This window comes from Ursus americanus, chromosome 2, assembly GCF_024610735.1.
Source record: "Ursus americanus isolate L20-20 chromosome 2, mUrsAme1.1.p, whole genome shotgun sequence".
Classification (NCBI taxonomy): Eukaryota; Metazoa; Chordata; class Mammalia; order Carnivora; family Ursidae; genus Ursus; species Ursus americanus.
This window is the reverse complement of record NC_142128.1, coordinates 55,535,525-55,552,500: the sequence shown is the minus strand read 5'-3', so window position 1 is coordinate 55,552,500 and position 16,976 is coordinate 55,535,525. Positions and strand designations below refer to the sequence as shown.

Here is a 16,976-nt window from a genome sequence, read left to right as displayed (position 1 = left end):
ATCTGTTTTCGTATGTTCCTGACTGGAGCGGTAGGCTTTTTCGCTTTGTCGAAGTATCTGCCGGCTGGTGGGCATATGCGCACACGTGCACACGTGCACGGGCGCACGCACACGCGCACGCGCACGCACTACCCCGAGCTGTGAGCTGTGTTGCTAGCAGGTACATAAAAACGGTATCATGCCAGGCAGACATCAAGAAATAAATGTACCTGAGTGACTCCATCCCTAAGGTATAATCACAAAAAAGTTGAAAATTTCATTAATATAGTGTTAATGAACCTAGGCAGAAAGGAGCAAAAGATGAATCAGTTAAAGAGAAGGACTCTGAAAGAAAATGTAATCCTTCACCGCACAGGGGTTTGAGTAGCTAAATATATAAAATGACTAGGTGACCAGAGGATGATAAAATCGGCGAGAAAGTAGAATGGGGTTCAGGATATTTAGCATCTTCTATTAACTGGCTTAAATTTGTTCACTAATCACCACAAACTCATAAGCATCCTCGTAAATGTTTGACCTTTTAAGATGTATTGAATATGTTGATATTTTTGACCTTATTCTTAAATCACAGGCTCATGCCTCACCAGAAGGTGATCAAACACGAAATCCTTAGGCAGGCAAATATTCTCAATTATGAAACCTTCATTCGTTAGGGCGAATACACTTTCCCAATTATGAAAATAAATGTGAAAAAGACAGAGTGTTAATTTTTAATAAGTATGAGGTCATGACATGTTTTATTTTCATCTGAGAAAGGCTATGGGGTTTTTTAGATCTGTAACTCCTGCTCATTTTTTTTAGTCTAGTAACTATGTACCAAAAAATGATAAAGAAACTTGACTGGAAAAATATCAATTCATCATTTTAATATTTCATAACAATGCAATTGGTTTATTATGTCTATGTATATAATTCAAATTATTGCATGGAAAGTGATTTTAAAGCACACCAAATAAAATGAGATTCAAAAAGTTGAAGAATTAAGGGCAATTCCAGATAATTATATTAATGTCCTCAAATATCTGGTTAATTCAAAGTGATATATTTTAAAAATTTCCTTTAGTATCTGGATAAATACCTCAGTTTTTAATCTACGTGAAATTTGGCAATTGTAGTATTTTGTTTCGACTTAGTCTTTAAAAAAAATCACCTCTTTATCTACCTTGCCTTAAAAAGAATGTTAGGGAAAAGGCATTCTGGAAGGCTGGCTTTTACCTGGAAATCTCCCCTGACACAGAAAACAATTTTTTTTTTTAGAATAAATGTGCTATGAAAACATATAAACATTTTAATAAAATTTTCATCTTTAATAAAACTCTTATCATGTACCAGAAATCCTTGAGTAACTATTTCACTGAAAATTTTACATCAATCCTGTTTAAAGTGGGCATTATTTGCCTTTTGTAAGAGTTGAAAAATCTGAGGCTTAGTAGAATAAGTATGTTTGCCAATGAGGCACGAAGAATAATAGCAGGTTTAGGGTGGATTTCCCATTTAGAATTTTCTTGACAATTGCGTATTGCCATGAAGATTTAGATGTCTTGGATAACAAATTTGTTTCTTTGTAAGAAACAAACGTGAAAGGATGAGTATGTGTATGTGTGTGTTTAGGTGTGTTTATGTGTATAAACATGTCATCACCAAGAAACCAAAGCAGCTTTTTAACCATACCCCAAGACAGTGACCTATAGTTTCGCATTTCATCCTTAAGAGGGTCCTTGGAGAATTGAATCCAATGAATGTTCCAAGGCCAGACAGTCATAAAATTCCCAATCTTAGACTCTGCCAGTGTTATCTAACATTGGCTAAGTGGAAAAAACAAACGAAAGCAAAGTGATTTTCCTATGGACAAATTCAATGCATCTTCTTACAGCAACACAAAATGTGAAGGGTTTCTCTCTAATATAATTCAACAATATAATTGAAAGCAAGGATACCTTTTAAAAAGTTATTTTCTGTTGCATTTCCTGTTAATTTTTCATTATTTCAAACATTTATAAAACTTCAATTACTGGATTAAATTTTACAATGCATATTAGCACCTTAGAATTAGGATCAAAGGCAGTATAAATTGTTTTTAACATTGGAATTTCTTTAAAAGCCAAATATGTTGTGTAAATGGATAAGAACTGAACAAACCACAAAAAAATCTTTTTTTTTTTTCCAGATGGGTACAGAGTAATTCTTTCTGAGTCACAAATAACAGGTAATAAACTTGGTCAGGCTAAAAGCAAAACATATTGAGCTAATACTACATTAAAATAGTAAAAATATGGAATATATATATGCATTTTTATTTTTAAAATATTCTATTTTATCAAATTTGTTCTTACTGTTTTATCCCCTGTATTATTTGAGCTTGCCAGTTTTGAGGGTGAACCATACCACATTCAGGAATGACCATATTTGTCACAAAAATACAGAACAGTATTTCCCTGCATGCATGAAAAAGAATGATACAAAATATGTAAGAGATGTAAAATAAACAGGCTTCTCTTTCCAAAAATCAAGAATTATCATTAAAAAATGTTGTTAGGTGAACAAAAAAAATTGACTCAAAAAAATTTATTTTTCAATTTCTGCCAGCGAAAGATTTAAAAACAGAAATCATGAGTTTTTTGTTTCAATGAAATGCTTGTTGTAACATTGACTTTAGATAAAGAATACCCTTAAGTGATGTGTGTATCTGAATCTGCACTATCCTTCGTGACTGTGATAGATATCCGGGCCGATTTAGAATATCCAGATATGTAATCTCTTAAGGGCACAATATGTACTGTAATCGGTACAACAATATTTTAGAAATCAATTGAAGACCGTAGGTTTTAACTTCTTGGCAGCATATAGTTGACTTGTTCTAAATAAAGACACTGTTGTTCAATCCCAGTGATTAGAGATGGATCATTGACTTGGGAAAAGCGTTTGCATACTGAGCACAGGATAAAGAAAAGTACCAAGGGGAGAAAATAACCCTGCTTTACGTCAGGACCGAGTCTAGAATGTACGAGGCCATGGCAGAGCGGGTTTTACAATCCAATTCTGCTTTCTCCCTTCCCTTCAGGGCACTGTGGCATTTGATTTCTTAAGGTTAACATCGCCTACTATCTTATCTGCACAGGGCGCAGATCAATAACCGTGTCCCCCTTGTTTAAAGTTGCCAGAACATCAAGGGACAGTGTGGGAGCCAATTTAGTAGCCAGAACCACAATGTGCAGTTTATATTTTTGAGAGTCTAGGTTTCAAGCCCATGTGAAGTGTTCTCGTGTTTCTTTCTCTTTTCTTTTGAATGGAGAAGAAAAGCTGGCCTATTGCCATTCCTGCTTTTAAGAGTAAGTAACCATCAGAGGATCTGAGCTATAAAATAATGGCAGTAAAGACTTACAGCTCAGCTCCACCGATAGATGATGTTAGCAGCTTGGAAAGCAACCAACCTCTGAAACGAAATGGAAGGTGTGATCAAAAATAAGGAAGCAAAAATGAAACTGTAGAGCTGTTTTCCAAGGTAATATTTATATAATACACTCTTCAATGAAGACAGAGTGCATTAAAATGATAGAGCATTAGCAAACATTGCCAAAAAATATCTAAAAGTAATGAGCATTTCCCCTAAAAGAAGCTAAATCTAATTAAGAAAAATGCACAAAAATAAAATATGATGTTTTGAAACTAAAGAATGTCATGCTGGTCTACGACAATTATGCACTATTGAATTTTAAAAATTATATTAAAAAATAAAAAGCATGATTTGTCAATCTTTTAACTGCTAATAAAATATAGGTATATACCATAGATTTCTGAAATGTAGATATCAAAAGCTAATATCCGTGCAATTTTAAATACTGTTCTTATGAAACTATATCACACTGATGCTATCAATCTATTTTATTCTATTAGATGAGGCAAGCTCAACCTTCTAATTGACTGACTTACTTTTTGGGCAGCTGTGTTGCCATACTGTGGCAATTATGGACTTCAAATTGTTTTTACTTTTTAATCATAAACTTACTTAGTTGTTGAGCCCATTATTAGAAAGAAAACCATCCACTTTAAATAAATATGTAACTAAACTAAACCAAATAATATGTACTTCTGCTAAACCAGCCAACTTACCTTGAAAAATTTCAGTGAAATACAGATTCTGTCCTTCACTAGACCTATGCGCAGTCTTGAAATTTATGTTGAATATAAACTCTTACTAAGTCTTAAATAAAATTTTATAAAAAGAAAATCTCCTATCCTGCTTGAAAGCCTAGCTGTGCAGAGAGTGAGTCACCACCACTTACTTCTTCCTTGATATTCACTGTCATCTGACATGGAATACATTCCCAGAATGTAAATGCACATACTCACCAGCGGGCCCAGAGCACAACCTTTGGCCGTGCATGCTTGGACTCTGAAGGAATGTAAGCTCCAAGGAGCAAATCCATAAGCATGACAGCTGAGTTCTGAGGAATTGTGAATTAATATACCATCTAGATATAGTCCATAGCTTGTGATAACACCTAGGAAGATAATAATGGACTTTTAGCATGACTACCAGATAACAGCAAAGAATGTCTTAAGAAATCAAGCACTCCTTGATGTGATTTCTAATTTCATGGAATTACTGAATCACATGGTATTTTCTCCAGTCTAAACCCCGTCTCTTTCCAAAGGATAAAACAGACATTAAACCGTTAAATATCAAACTATTAATAGAAATAGAAACAGAAATAGAACCCAAGAGTCCCAGTATGGGACTGTTCCTATTACATCATGTTAACTGCTATCATTTGTTTTCCAGATCAAACATGAATAAATTAAGTACATTTATAATATGTATTGCATTCTAAAATTATATGCTTAATAGATGTGCTCTAGAAGTCAAATGACCTTATTTGTTAGTGCATCATACCTTACTCGGATGTGTCAGGCACGGTTCTAAGCACCTGTTGTGTGCGAACTCCTTTTTAACCCTCTCCTAGCATCACCACCAGAATAGAGGCAGTATTGTTATCATTATTTTATAGACGAGGAAATTCAGGCAAGACAGATTAGGTAACTTGCTCAAAATCACAGAGCTGGCCAGTGCTGGAGTCGGGATTTGAACCTAGGAGGTCTGGCTCCAGAACCCACGTTCTCAGCTACAATATTACATAACCTAACCATAAACACCTTGCACAGATTACACAAAGTACATTCATGAGACACTCATGAATGGGTTAGAGAAACTATGATTTACTGGTTTTAATGATCAACTAAAATTTATTTCAGAAGGAAGGTTATGTGTCTTTTCATGAAGTCAACTAGTAGAAATATGATAATTAAATAGTTGCTGAATATGATCATTTGAATTATGCAATCAAAATATTTTCATTAAAAGGAAGTTAGGGGTCTATGTTCCCTGGAATTACAGAATCCCCAAACTGATCAAGCACTGAGAAATAAAACTGCTTACATGCTAAATTAGAACTTCTTATAAAATTAATTTCACAGTGGCTGTTTAATTGCCTCTCTGTAGGATCCCCAAGGCAATCTTGACTCTTCCTCACCTGTGTATTTCTAGAGCTTAGCACCATGCCTAAAACATAGTAGGTACTTAATATATATTGATTGAATTAGTAAATTAATGAACACACAGCCAAGTAAAAATATCAGCATCCAATCTAGAGGGAAAATGTAAGGCTACCTGAAATATGAAGAGAGGCTTGGTAAAAAGATGATATTAAAGAATAGCTCAGAGATAGATTTGGAGAAGGAATGAGTTTTGAAACAGACTCTAGCAAAGTCGAGGTTGTCAAGGAATTTGGCTGGCTTCCAAGAGGCCTGACTTTTAGCCTAGGAACTCCAGATTTGGTCTCATTAATGTCCTGAAGGAAGGTCAAACCTTCACCCGTCATTGCATTAGGGATAGCATTCCTGGTGGGACCATGACATCAAGAGCTTTTTCCCGAGTGACCCTTCCTCCTGGGAGGAAATTGCTCACTTCCAGATCTTGCTCACGATGTTTGGCAGCACCATCATCTGCAAATTTATAGAATGCTGCACTCATTGGCAGGCTATCCTTTCCAATACCGCTTTGGATTTAAAAATCAGTTTATAGCAGAACAAGGAGGGTGTGAGTTACCGCCATAAAAGTTACTACTTTTGTAATATACTTCATCAACTCACAGCCTAAAAGACTGCTGGAACAGCCTCCTGAAGCCCACATTGCGGCCCAGGCTGGGTGATAACACCTGTGGATTTGGGGCTTCCTACAGGATGCTGCACCTGATTTGAGCTAGGGGTCATTATTTGATGCCGGCTTTTCTATAGTGAGAAATGTGGAAATGGGAATCAAGAGAAGGTAGTCAGAGTGTTTCCTCTTACTATTACACTTAATAACCTACATAAAATATTTTTGCTTTCTCCAGCCCCAAAGAGGAATACTTATGTTGTGGGCTGCAAGCAAGTTACCACTAAATTAGAAACAGAATATTACCTGGTAATTTAGGATCCTCATGCAACTAAATCGACAGGCAAGAAAAAAGTTACTTTGTGAAAGGAGAAATTGGCATCCTGCTGCACGCTGACGCTAAGCACATGCACCCTTCAGTAATGAAGTTTTGGGTTACCTTACTAGGTCAAGAATCTGAAACAGATGAGCTACGGGCTGAGAGCAAAGGGAAGAGGCTATAAATACCAACTGCGGCCTTAAACTGGTTTTGGAAATGAGAATTGTAGTGTTATTTCATGCTTTATTTCTTTCATATTACAGGATTTGTATATAAATAATTAATTTTCTCTCCTTTTCCCTACTGATTTATATTTAAAAAGTTAATGGGTATTAATTTTATCTTAGTTTTTAAGTTGCAGAGTATCTAGGTAGGTCGTGTCTAAACTCGAGGGAGAATGAACCCAGATGTGAATACAATGATGAGGGTGAGACAATGTACTGTGCATTGTACAAAGCACAGTAGGATGTTAGGCGGAAGCATGCAGTGATTCTTGCTGGTCATGGAAAGTACTGGAAGGAAGAAGAGTGTGCATGGGTGCTGAATAATCTGGTTATTCATCCAATTCATCTACCAACAACCCTACATCCACACGTCTTTGGTCAGCTCTGTATGCTGGGCTTAAAAGTCCATCCTCTGTATTTGCAGCCCTCTGGCTTGATGGCTTCCTCTTGGATTTTGCCAATAGGAGGCACTGCAAGGAAGGCAGAAACAGGAAGACAGAAAATGTCCACCTTGTAGCTCCAAGAGCTGAGACTTTTGCCGACTGTTGAGAGGTCAGCAGAGGGACAAAGCAGCTGTGGCCTCCAGCAGTCCCGGCAGCAGAAATGCCTCTTCTGTATTCCCCGGCTCTTTCAGTAGTGGACTCTGGCTGGCCTTTAGCTTGGGCTGCAGCAGCGCCTCTTGATGGTTGAAGCATTACATCAGCAAATCTGGCAGCTGGTGGCCGCTGAGGCCGACTCGGAAGCCGAAGACCAGGGAAGTCAGCAGCTCTCTGACAATCACCTTTTTTTGTTTCTGCAGCTATTCCATCACATTCGTAACCAATTCCTTATATTAAATATAGTCTGTCTTCTAGTCCTAGCACATTTTCTGTTTCACTGGTTAGATCCTGGTCAGTACCTCCTTTAAGATTAAAGCTGTTTGTATTTGAACAAGTGGATACTTTTTATTTATTAATTTTTTTGAGCTACTACTTTTTAAATAAAGCTACTGCTCTGACTCATTTTCTTTGATGAGGATAACTTTGTATAGCTTATCTTTTAAGAGCAGGTCTGTTTCTCTCATTTCCAAATTTTGGGGTAAGAGTATTTTACTGTCATGTAGCCTTTTGGTTACACACAAAAAAAGTACAGCTGCCAACTTTCTCCTTTATTCTAGTATGACCATCTCTGGTAACTCCGAGAATACTCATAGAAAGGATTCGGTTTAAATCCATTTAATATTCGACACACAAAAGCACAGATGAATTAAAACTAAGAAATGAAAGATATACAATATAAAACTAAATAGTCACAGGAAATTTAAGAGAAGAAAAATGGATAAAATCACAGTAATAATCATGATAAGAAATTATGATATGCCAGGCACTCTGCTAAGCAATCATTTAATCCTCACTAAAAAAAAAAAAAAATCTTATGTGCAAATAATGTGTTGGAGAAGCTCTTAAAGAAATTGTAAGACCCTCAAAATGCTATCTACTTGACCTGCATTTCAACAATGACATAGAAAGTACCCAAATCAAAATTTCCGTTTTCTTACATAATTGGGGAACAGAGAATTTCTTTTATGCTGGGATTACATGCATAGTATCTCATTTATCTGACATATTGGGAAATGGCGTATTTCATAGAAGTTAATTTTTGTTGTAACTAAATCTCATTCCTTAAGTACAAACTTTAAGAATCTTAACCATTTTTAAAGGAAATCTTTCTAGCAAGGACTCCGTAGTACTTACCTGTCTTCCCACACAGACTATAATGAATATAATTGAATCATCTTGTGATGACTCAAACCATGAATTAAAAAGACTATATTCTCTAATCGAGTAATACCCTCAGGGACCGATGAGATCTAGGATACTTACCCAGCTTTTACCCTTCACATCATTCAGTGGCTATCCTTAATCCATTCTTATGTCTGCCTTTTGAGTTCTCTTCCTTCCTCCCTCAGTGACAGTCTCTCAAAAGTTTCTTCTTTGCTTTGTCTACCTGACTTAAGCAAGTCAACCCCTAGCAAGCAATGCTAAGAAACTAGATAACCATGACATCTGCAACTATGAATAAAGAAATAATAGACAGTTACTAAGAAAAGAGCTTAGAGTAAGATGAGTACATGGCAAATGAGCTGAGGATAAAATTAAGTGAGATTTGTGACAGTTAATTCAACTGCTCAGAAACTTTTTAGTATCTAGGATGCATCTGAATGGAAAGGTGGGTGAGATTGAAGTCCAGGTTTCATGCAGGTGAGATCGCACGCATGCACGCATGCACACGTACATACAGAGTAACCCAGCATTCTGTAGGTAACCACTATTTGACAGCACTTGTAGGAAGATCTAAGATCAATTATAGATCTAAATTGTAGAATCCAAGTGTACACCGGGTAAGTGTTATCTAACCTTTAAATCATATTGGACACTCTCCTCTCCCTCCCCCACCATACCAACTCCATCACTGAGTCATGTAGACTGTACATTCCCAATTGATCTTTACCCATCACCATACTCATGGCCACCTAGTCCATTCTGCCATCATCTCATATCTGAGAATAATAGCCACCTACATGTTTTGATGCATTATTCATGTTTCCATACAATTCATTCTTCACACTGCAGACAGAGGGCCATTTTTCAAAACACATATCTGAACATGCCACATGCAATCAGTGATCAATCAGACCTGTGCTGAGTACTAGCAAGATGAGAGTTCCCCATCCCAGGATCGGGAAGCTGGGGTCAATGTGAGCACGTTGTGAGGATGGAACAGACTTGTGATGTTGAGCTCTCTGGGTTTTCTACCCTTAGGTCCACCTCTTACCAGCTAATCACCAGATCTCAGGGTCAGACCAAAGTGGGATACCACCATGGTTTAGAGCTGGAGCCTACATTTGTCACAAAAAGGTATCTGAGACAAGCGCAGGTATTTCCTTTAATCTGGTTTAGGGCAAGGCCGTTAGCTATATAATCCAAGTTAAGGACATCCAGTCAAACTTCCTGGTAAATTGGTGGACAATAAGAGATACCATTTGAAAATAACAACCCATTTCTTACCAAGATATGCAGGCAGATGCCATAACTTTTCATTAACAGACTTTTTAGAGTAAATAAAATTAGTATTATATGAACTATTGTATAATTCAGTTCCAGAAACATACGTTTAGTAAGTAATAAGTCTAAAATATGTATTAAGACAACAATTTTTATTGACCTCAGATTCTCAAAGTGTGTAACAAAAACGAATGTAACAAAAACTAATAAATGAATTGTATGGAAACATTTTCAGTGAAGCCTGAGGAGGCACTTTCCTTCTTTGAGTAGAGTACAGGACATGTATGAATAGGTTTGAAAAAAAGTAAAACAAAAAGTTCTTAGGATGCCGTGTAAGTATTTTTGAAATTATAAAACACTTAATTATTTAAAAATGTATTGAACACTCATATTGAGTCAAATAATAGGCAATATGCTTGATATGAATTATTTCCATTAACTTTAACAACATCAAGAAATAAGTGTTATTTGCCTTGTTACAGAGTTAGGGGAAGGGACTCTTAGAAAGGTTAAGCTATTTTCCAAGGTCATACAAATAAATATCAACTCAGGCTTGGAACCTGGCAATCTCATCCCCCTACTACCACTGCTCCTCTTATTCATTTCCAACTTAACTCTCTCTGCTAAAATACTTAGGAATCCACTCAAATTAAGAACTGGATGAACACATTCTGGCCCTACAAGCAATTAAGTTGCACGTAATGAAAAGCTTAATATATATTCACTGGAAGTCAATTCCTAAAAGGTACTATGCTTGGTACTTTGGGGGATAGAAAGAATAAGAAATAATATCTGCCTTTATGGAAGTAAGAAAAGGGTTAAACACAGGTCTAATTAAACAATTCAAGAGTTAAATAAAAGTGATAAGCACCACAAAAACTTTATGCCCAACAAATGGCATAGACATACAGGAGCTTCTAGCAGGGGACAATCACTCTGGCTAAAGTGAGTCCTAAAAGCTTTTTAGAGCGGCCGGGGCTTCTGTGCAAAGCAGCTGGGTCTTCCATAAAAGGCAAAATGTGAAAAGGCCATGTCTCAGAAAGATGTTCCTGGTGGGGAAAAGACATTTACCAATGCCTGGAAACAAGAAAATGCAAGGTATAGTAAAGACATCCAGAATAGATCCGTATTCTGTTGCTACTGTTGTAACTGGTGAAAGCCTAATAGAAAATAGGCCTTCAAAAGGACGTGCAGACCTTGAATGCCACTCCAAGGGTTGGGGATTTTATGATGCGCAGGAGAACCATGGGCATTTTTGTGTATTGACCAGGGGCAAAATAAACGTCGTTCTTAGACGGATTAATTTAGAGTCACACATGCAATAGACTGGAGTAGGGAAAACCATGGAGGTAAGGAGAAGGGCAGCTGAAAATATCAAAAGGAAAAAAATAATTTTTAAAGCCACCTTTTCCTGAATATATAGTAATGAGTTGTGACTAAGGGAGGGTTGTGGGAATTGTAGCAGTAGTGTGGAACTCTAAGAGACAAATACCTTTACAGTTTTATATACTTTCTCTTCTTTAGTAAAACAAATTTGAGATGCTTAGGGCTGAGGTGCATTAGAGCTCAGTATGGCATCATGGGTCACTAGTCAGGAAAGAGAAGGGTCTATCCGCCTTAGTCAGAGAGGGTCTGTGAGGGTAGCCGTGAAAGACTCCCAAAAGCCTGCTACCAAAGAACTAACTTACCTCTCTACTACTGGTTTCAAAGGGGACTGTTTTTCAATTGGGGGATTAAAAACAAAGTCACAGCCCTGTTTGGCATCTTGACTGTATCAGTGTCAAAATCATAGTTGTGATCGTGTACTATAGTTTTGAAAGTACCCTGGAGGAGCTGGGCAAAGGGTCAATGAGATCTCTCTGCATAATTTCTTATGACTGAATGTGAATTTGTAACTATCTCAACGGGTAACGTTTCATTAAAATGCAAAACAAATACTGTTCTGTAGGAAAGCATGCAAGGTAAGAATAGGCAAATGCTTGAAAGTCAGAGGACATTTATGCTGAAAAATTAACAACAGTATTTGTGTTTTATATCAGGTACCATTCAATCCTCAGGAAAAACCCTTGAAGGCAAAAAAAAAAGTTTCAGTTTCCCTTTAGAGATGAGAAAAACAAGTGTGAGAAAGACCAAATAACATAGCCAATGCCAGATAGCTAGAAAGAGTCAGAGCTATGGGTTGGTGTAACATGCAGAAACATTCGGATTGAACAGTACACAGAATATTACACTCTCCAACTTCTGTGCACCTATTTTTCTCTATATTTTTAAAATTATTTTAAAACATAACATAGAAAAGTACATAAAATATGTTATATCTTAAAGATGAACTAAAAGTGAAAAGCTATATAACCATCACCAAGATTAAAAAATAAAATATTACCAGCACCCCACAAATCTCCAACACGCCATGAATCTTCTATGTGTCCTCCCTCATTCCAACTCTTTCTCTTCCTCACAGATAACTGTGTTGATTTTTAAAATATGATTTCCTTGCTTTTCTACTTAAGAATGCATCCATAAAAATGTAATTAAGTTTGGTATATTTTTAAATTTTGTATTAATAGAATCATATAATATAGAGTTGGGGGGGCACCAGGGTGGCTTAGTCAGTTGGGCATCTGACTCTTGATCTCAGCTGGGGTCTTGATCTCACAGTCATGGGTTTAGTTCCGGCATTGGGCTCCACACTGGGTGTGGAGCCTACTTAAGAAAAGATAAATATGTATTTTGGGATCTTTTCCTATTCACCATAATAAGCATGAGTCCTATCTGTCTTGTTAAGGGTAGTCACACTTCACTCATTTCCATTGCTGCATTATATTCCTGCACAGTACAATTCATTCATTTATTCTATTGTTGATATTTGGATTGTTTCCACATTCTGTCTCTTACATCACTGCATCTGTTATCATTTTTGCACATGTGTTCTGAGGCAGACGTGAAGCTCCCTAACACAGATCCTGGAGTGGAATTGTTGGGATATTTTCAATTTTGCTAGACAACACCCAACGATTTTTCAAAGTGCATCAGTTCTCATTATGACCCATAGTACATGGGAGTTCTTATTGTTCCATATCCTTGCATGGTCATAGTTTTGAACTATGCCAGTATTATATGTGGTAAAATGGCATCCTGTTGTGGTATTATTTTTTATTTCCAGCTTATTAAACAGGTTGAGCACATGTCCTTATGTTCACCAGCCATTTACTTTTTGTTCTTTTGTGAAATGCTTTTTCAGATCTTTCCCCAGTTCATTATTATTATTGTAACAATATCTCTGAATATATTATCATTGACAAAGTGTGTAAGAAAATAATGAATGAAGTACAGAGTTAGGGGTTCATTTCTTCTAAGCTTAAGTTTATATATTTTAAAAATGTTATTGAAATATGGTTGACAGACAATGTTGTATTAAAGTATACAATGTGGTGATACAACAAATCCGTGGATTACCCAGTGATCACCATGATAAGCGTAGCTGCCATCGGTCACTATACAATGCTATTACAATTATTATTGGCTACATTCCCTCCCCAGTTTATTATTGATTCCTAAGATTTATATATTCCAAATACTAGTCTTCTGACGGTTACGTGTGTTAAAATATTATATCCCACTCTATTACTTATCTCTTCAGGCACTTCATTTATAGCACATTTTGATGAAAGAAGAGTTCTTAATTTTAGTCACCCTTTTATCATTTTGAATTTACCTAACTATCTCTAATAATCCTATTTGCCCAAAAGTCTCTTTTGTCGGGTATGAAAATAACTACACCAACTTTCTTTTCTTCTTTTTACCCTTTCCTTTCAGCCTTTTGGTTTGCTTTTGTTTGAGAAGAAAGGGGTTGACAGCTAGTTCAGGGGTCTTTCCGTCAGCCTTTAGGACTCCTGAGGATCTAAGTGTTGGCTGTATCCTCCTAGCAACACTAACTCAAGATAAATGAGAATCCATCTGAGGACTGTATACTGGACCAAACACCTGACATCACGGCTGACATTGTTTATAAGTAAATGGTTAGCTGGTATTGATGAGAGCTACGCCAAAGAATGCACACGAGTCAGGTATCTGGTAGCCTTGTGGCGGCGTAAGAGCTGCGATTTCATCCAATGATATTCGATTAAGCTTTTAGAAAAAAGGAGGGTGAGCACACGGCCTTTCTCTCATGACCACACGCCTTTAAAACCTGGTCAGGAAGCTCACGTTTTCAAAGCTTTTGTTTCTTTATCAATAAAATGGGGGTCATATTCTTTGCCCTGGTGGCCTGACAGAGTTAATGTGAAAACCAAATCAGTGAACATATATGCAAGTACCTTAGGAACTAAGTGTGATGCATAAAAGAGGGATGAACTTAGAGTTGTCTCTTCCTTCAAGTCTAAATTAAAGCCTTATTTGCTGTGGGAATCTTGCCTTAGACTATCTCTTCCTACGCTGATCTATGTCATGTACTCCACATCTCTTGTAAAAAATAACCTACCCTTGGGGCGCCTGGGTGGCACAGCAGTTAAGCATCTGCCTTCGGCTCAGGGCGTGATCCCGGCGTTCTGGGATCGAGCCCCACGTCAGGCTCCTCTACTATGAGCCTGCTTCTTCCTCTCCCACTCCCCCTGCTTGTGTTCCCTCTCTCGCTGGCTGTCTCTCTCTCTGTCAAATAAATAAAAATAAAATCTTTAAAAAAAATAACCTACCCATCTCTCAGAGGCACATTTTAGACAGGTCTGTATTCTCTACTGGTATGCTGTCTGTCATCACCTAGCAGTTTCTTATGTGTGTGCTATTTAAGATTCCTCCCTACCCCAATCAAGTCCAGAAAGCACAGTGTGAAAAAACAAACAAACAAACAAACAAACAAACAAACAAACAAACAAGTCCTTACCAAGTGCTGTAAAATACTTTTTGAAAAAACATCTGCTGGATTTAGTGGATTTGGTTTTTAGTAGTTATCTGACGCCTCAGTAAATATTCATGGAGTACCTACTATGTGCCAGCCATTGTGTTCTAAGCTGAGAATACCCAGAACAGTCCTGGTTCCTGCATTCATAAAACTTTCAATCTATGTGAGAAGACAGACCAAGTGGATTATGTGTGTGTAAAGATTATTAAAGGAGAACAGATGGAAAAGAATCAAAAATGGGAGTGGCGGGGGAGGCAGATGCTAACCTAATCTCGGTGGATTAGGAAATTAAATTTATCTGCGAAACTCATGTTTAGGATGACTTTGGCCCTTGGACCTACTTCATCAAGAGGAAAACTGTCACAAATCATTATCTGATTAATTATAACAAATAAATATTTCATAATAATTAATAGAAAGCTTTCAATGAGAGATCAATGAGTTGATTACTATTTAAAAAAGTAAATATCACAGACATATTAGATAAACAATCTATCTACAACTCTTGAACACCATCCTCCTTATTTGCTTTTAAAATGTCTGGAGTGCCAAAACAAAGTTTAACGGAATGGAATTTTTGTTTACTTATTTACTTTTGCTATTCCCAGAATGCATTTTACATTTATCTCTACATCCAGCCCCCAAATTCTGTGTGTTAAGTATGGGTTATACGAGATTTAAAAATCAGGTAAGGACTCAGCAGAAACTTGATGGCAACTCAACCTCATTTACGAAGCTATGGGCAGAGATAAGGGAAAGCACCCAGTGGTAATAATGCATCCCCAGCTAGTTATAGTTAGGACTCCTAGGAGACCATGCTAACTAGTTAAGTAGGAGCCCATAAACACCCTCAAATTTGCAAGGGAAAGGATGAGAACAGATTGGGGAACCTGGACAAAGAGCTGGAGTTACAGGGAAGGGCCGTTGGGTAGGAGCTATAGCTTTTGGTGGAGGAATACTGCCCTGGAGCCTAGAGCCCGGGAGAATGGGAACAAAGCCTTTAAATTCTGAGACTTCGTTCTCCTCCCACGCTCTCATCTCTTGCTGCTGCCGCCACCGCCCATGGACACACCAAAAGGAAGCCAGAGAGAGAGAGCCAGCTCATTGACACTGTGAGTAAAGGTCAACCTTGTAGGATTCAGGGCTGAAGGGAAGAACAAAGAGTGGATCCAGAGAGGCCAAAAAATATATACATCTAACATTAAAAAATTACGGTAATGCATTATGTTGCACCATTTTGTATTTTCTGTGCTTTTCTCTTGCTTATTCTCTTGTGCTAATAATCGGTAAGCTAGCTATAACAAAATGAAACAATATAATGCTGTGTGGTAAGGGGAATCAGGTTATCTAATCCAGTTCTACAAATTCAGTTCTGCAGTGGATAATCCACAAAATGGATATTTAATTCCCATTGGCTCTCCAAGGTAAGCAGTTTCAAGATTATCACCTTTCTCTTTCTATAATGGTAGAATCTTTAAGGTGTTTAATTTTCACAGGGAAGCTGAATCATAATTGTCCATAAAGCACATCCACTGGGATATATATCTTTGTGCCTCTTCATCATGTTCTGTCAAATTGTGTTTCCTAAGGTGCTCAATAGGTTGTCATCTATAACCAAGGAAATTCAACACAAGTACAATACGGTGTAAATTTAATACGAGGTATCTCTATTTACACTGAAGAATTCTGTTTACTGTAAGAGTTAAACAACAATGCTTTAGTGTGTCATAAAAATAACATGTATAGTGAATATAGATACTCCAAACATATTTGTTTTTTTTTTTTCTCCTAGAAGAGCATGGCAATATGAATATCAACTGTGGGTTTTCCCCCAAGGTCCAGATGATGATTGAATGTGGCAGATATATCCCTGTGTGAATACTTGATCCTTCAATTAAAAAGGAAAAGAGAGAACAGCTTTCACATTGTGGAATAATGCCTTATTACTGTTATGCTCTCCTAAAAATGGAATCAACGGAATCTAAAAAAGATTGTGCTTGGGAAATTCTACCTGACAAACTGATTGGAGGTGTTTCATAAAAGTTACACAAGGTTTGCTCAAAACTGTCAAGCACTTTTCCTAAGTGATTCACTGAATTCTATAATCCATTTCTCCTATTAAAATAACTGAGCAATTCCAGGAAAGAAAATAGAATTGCATTTTGGCTGGTTAAAAATAAAGTTAGTTCAAAATAAAAAGTTGGAAAAATAGTTATTTCTTCAAAACCAGAGAAAAATCGGAACAGAGATCTTAAGAATTTTGAATATTGTCACTGCAAATGATGCATCAAACGAGTCAAAGCATCTAAAATTTTTTTTTCATGTGGCTAGATGGAAT

The 16,976-nt window shown here is 36.9% G+C and overlaps 1 protein-coding gene across 1 annotated transcript in view; it reads right to left on the bottom strand.

Moving 5' to 3' along the window:
• USH2A (usherin) overlaps positions 1-16,976 on the bottom strand; it is a 676,006-nt gene that overhangs the window by 300,035 nt on the left and 358,995 nt on the right. Inside the window, exon 35 of the mRNA XM_045809720.2 lies at positions 4,351-4,502. Coding sequence (XP_045665676.2) covers positions 4,351-4,502 — 152 coding nt within the window. The remainder of the gene's footprint in view (positions 1-4,350; positions 4,503-16,976) is intronic.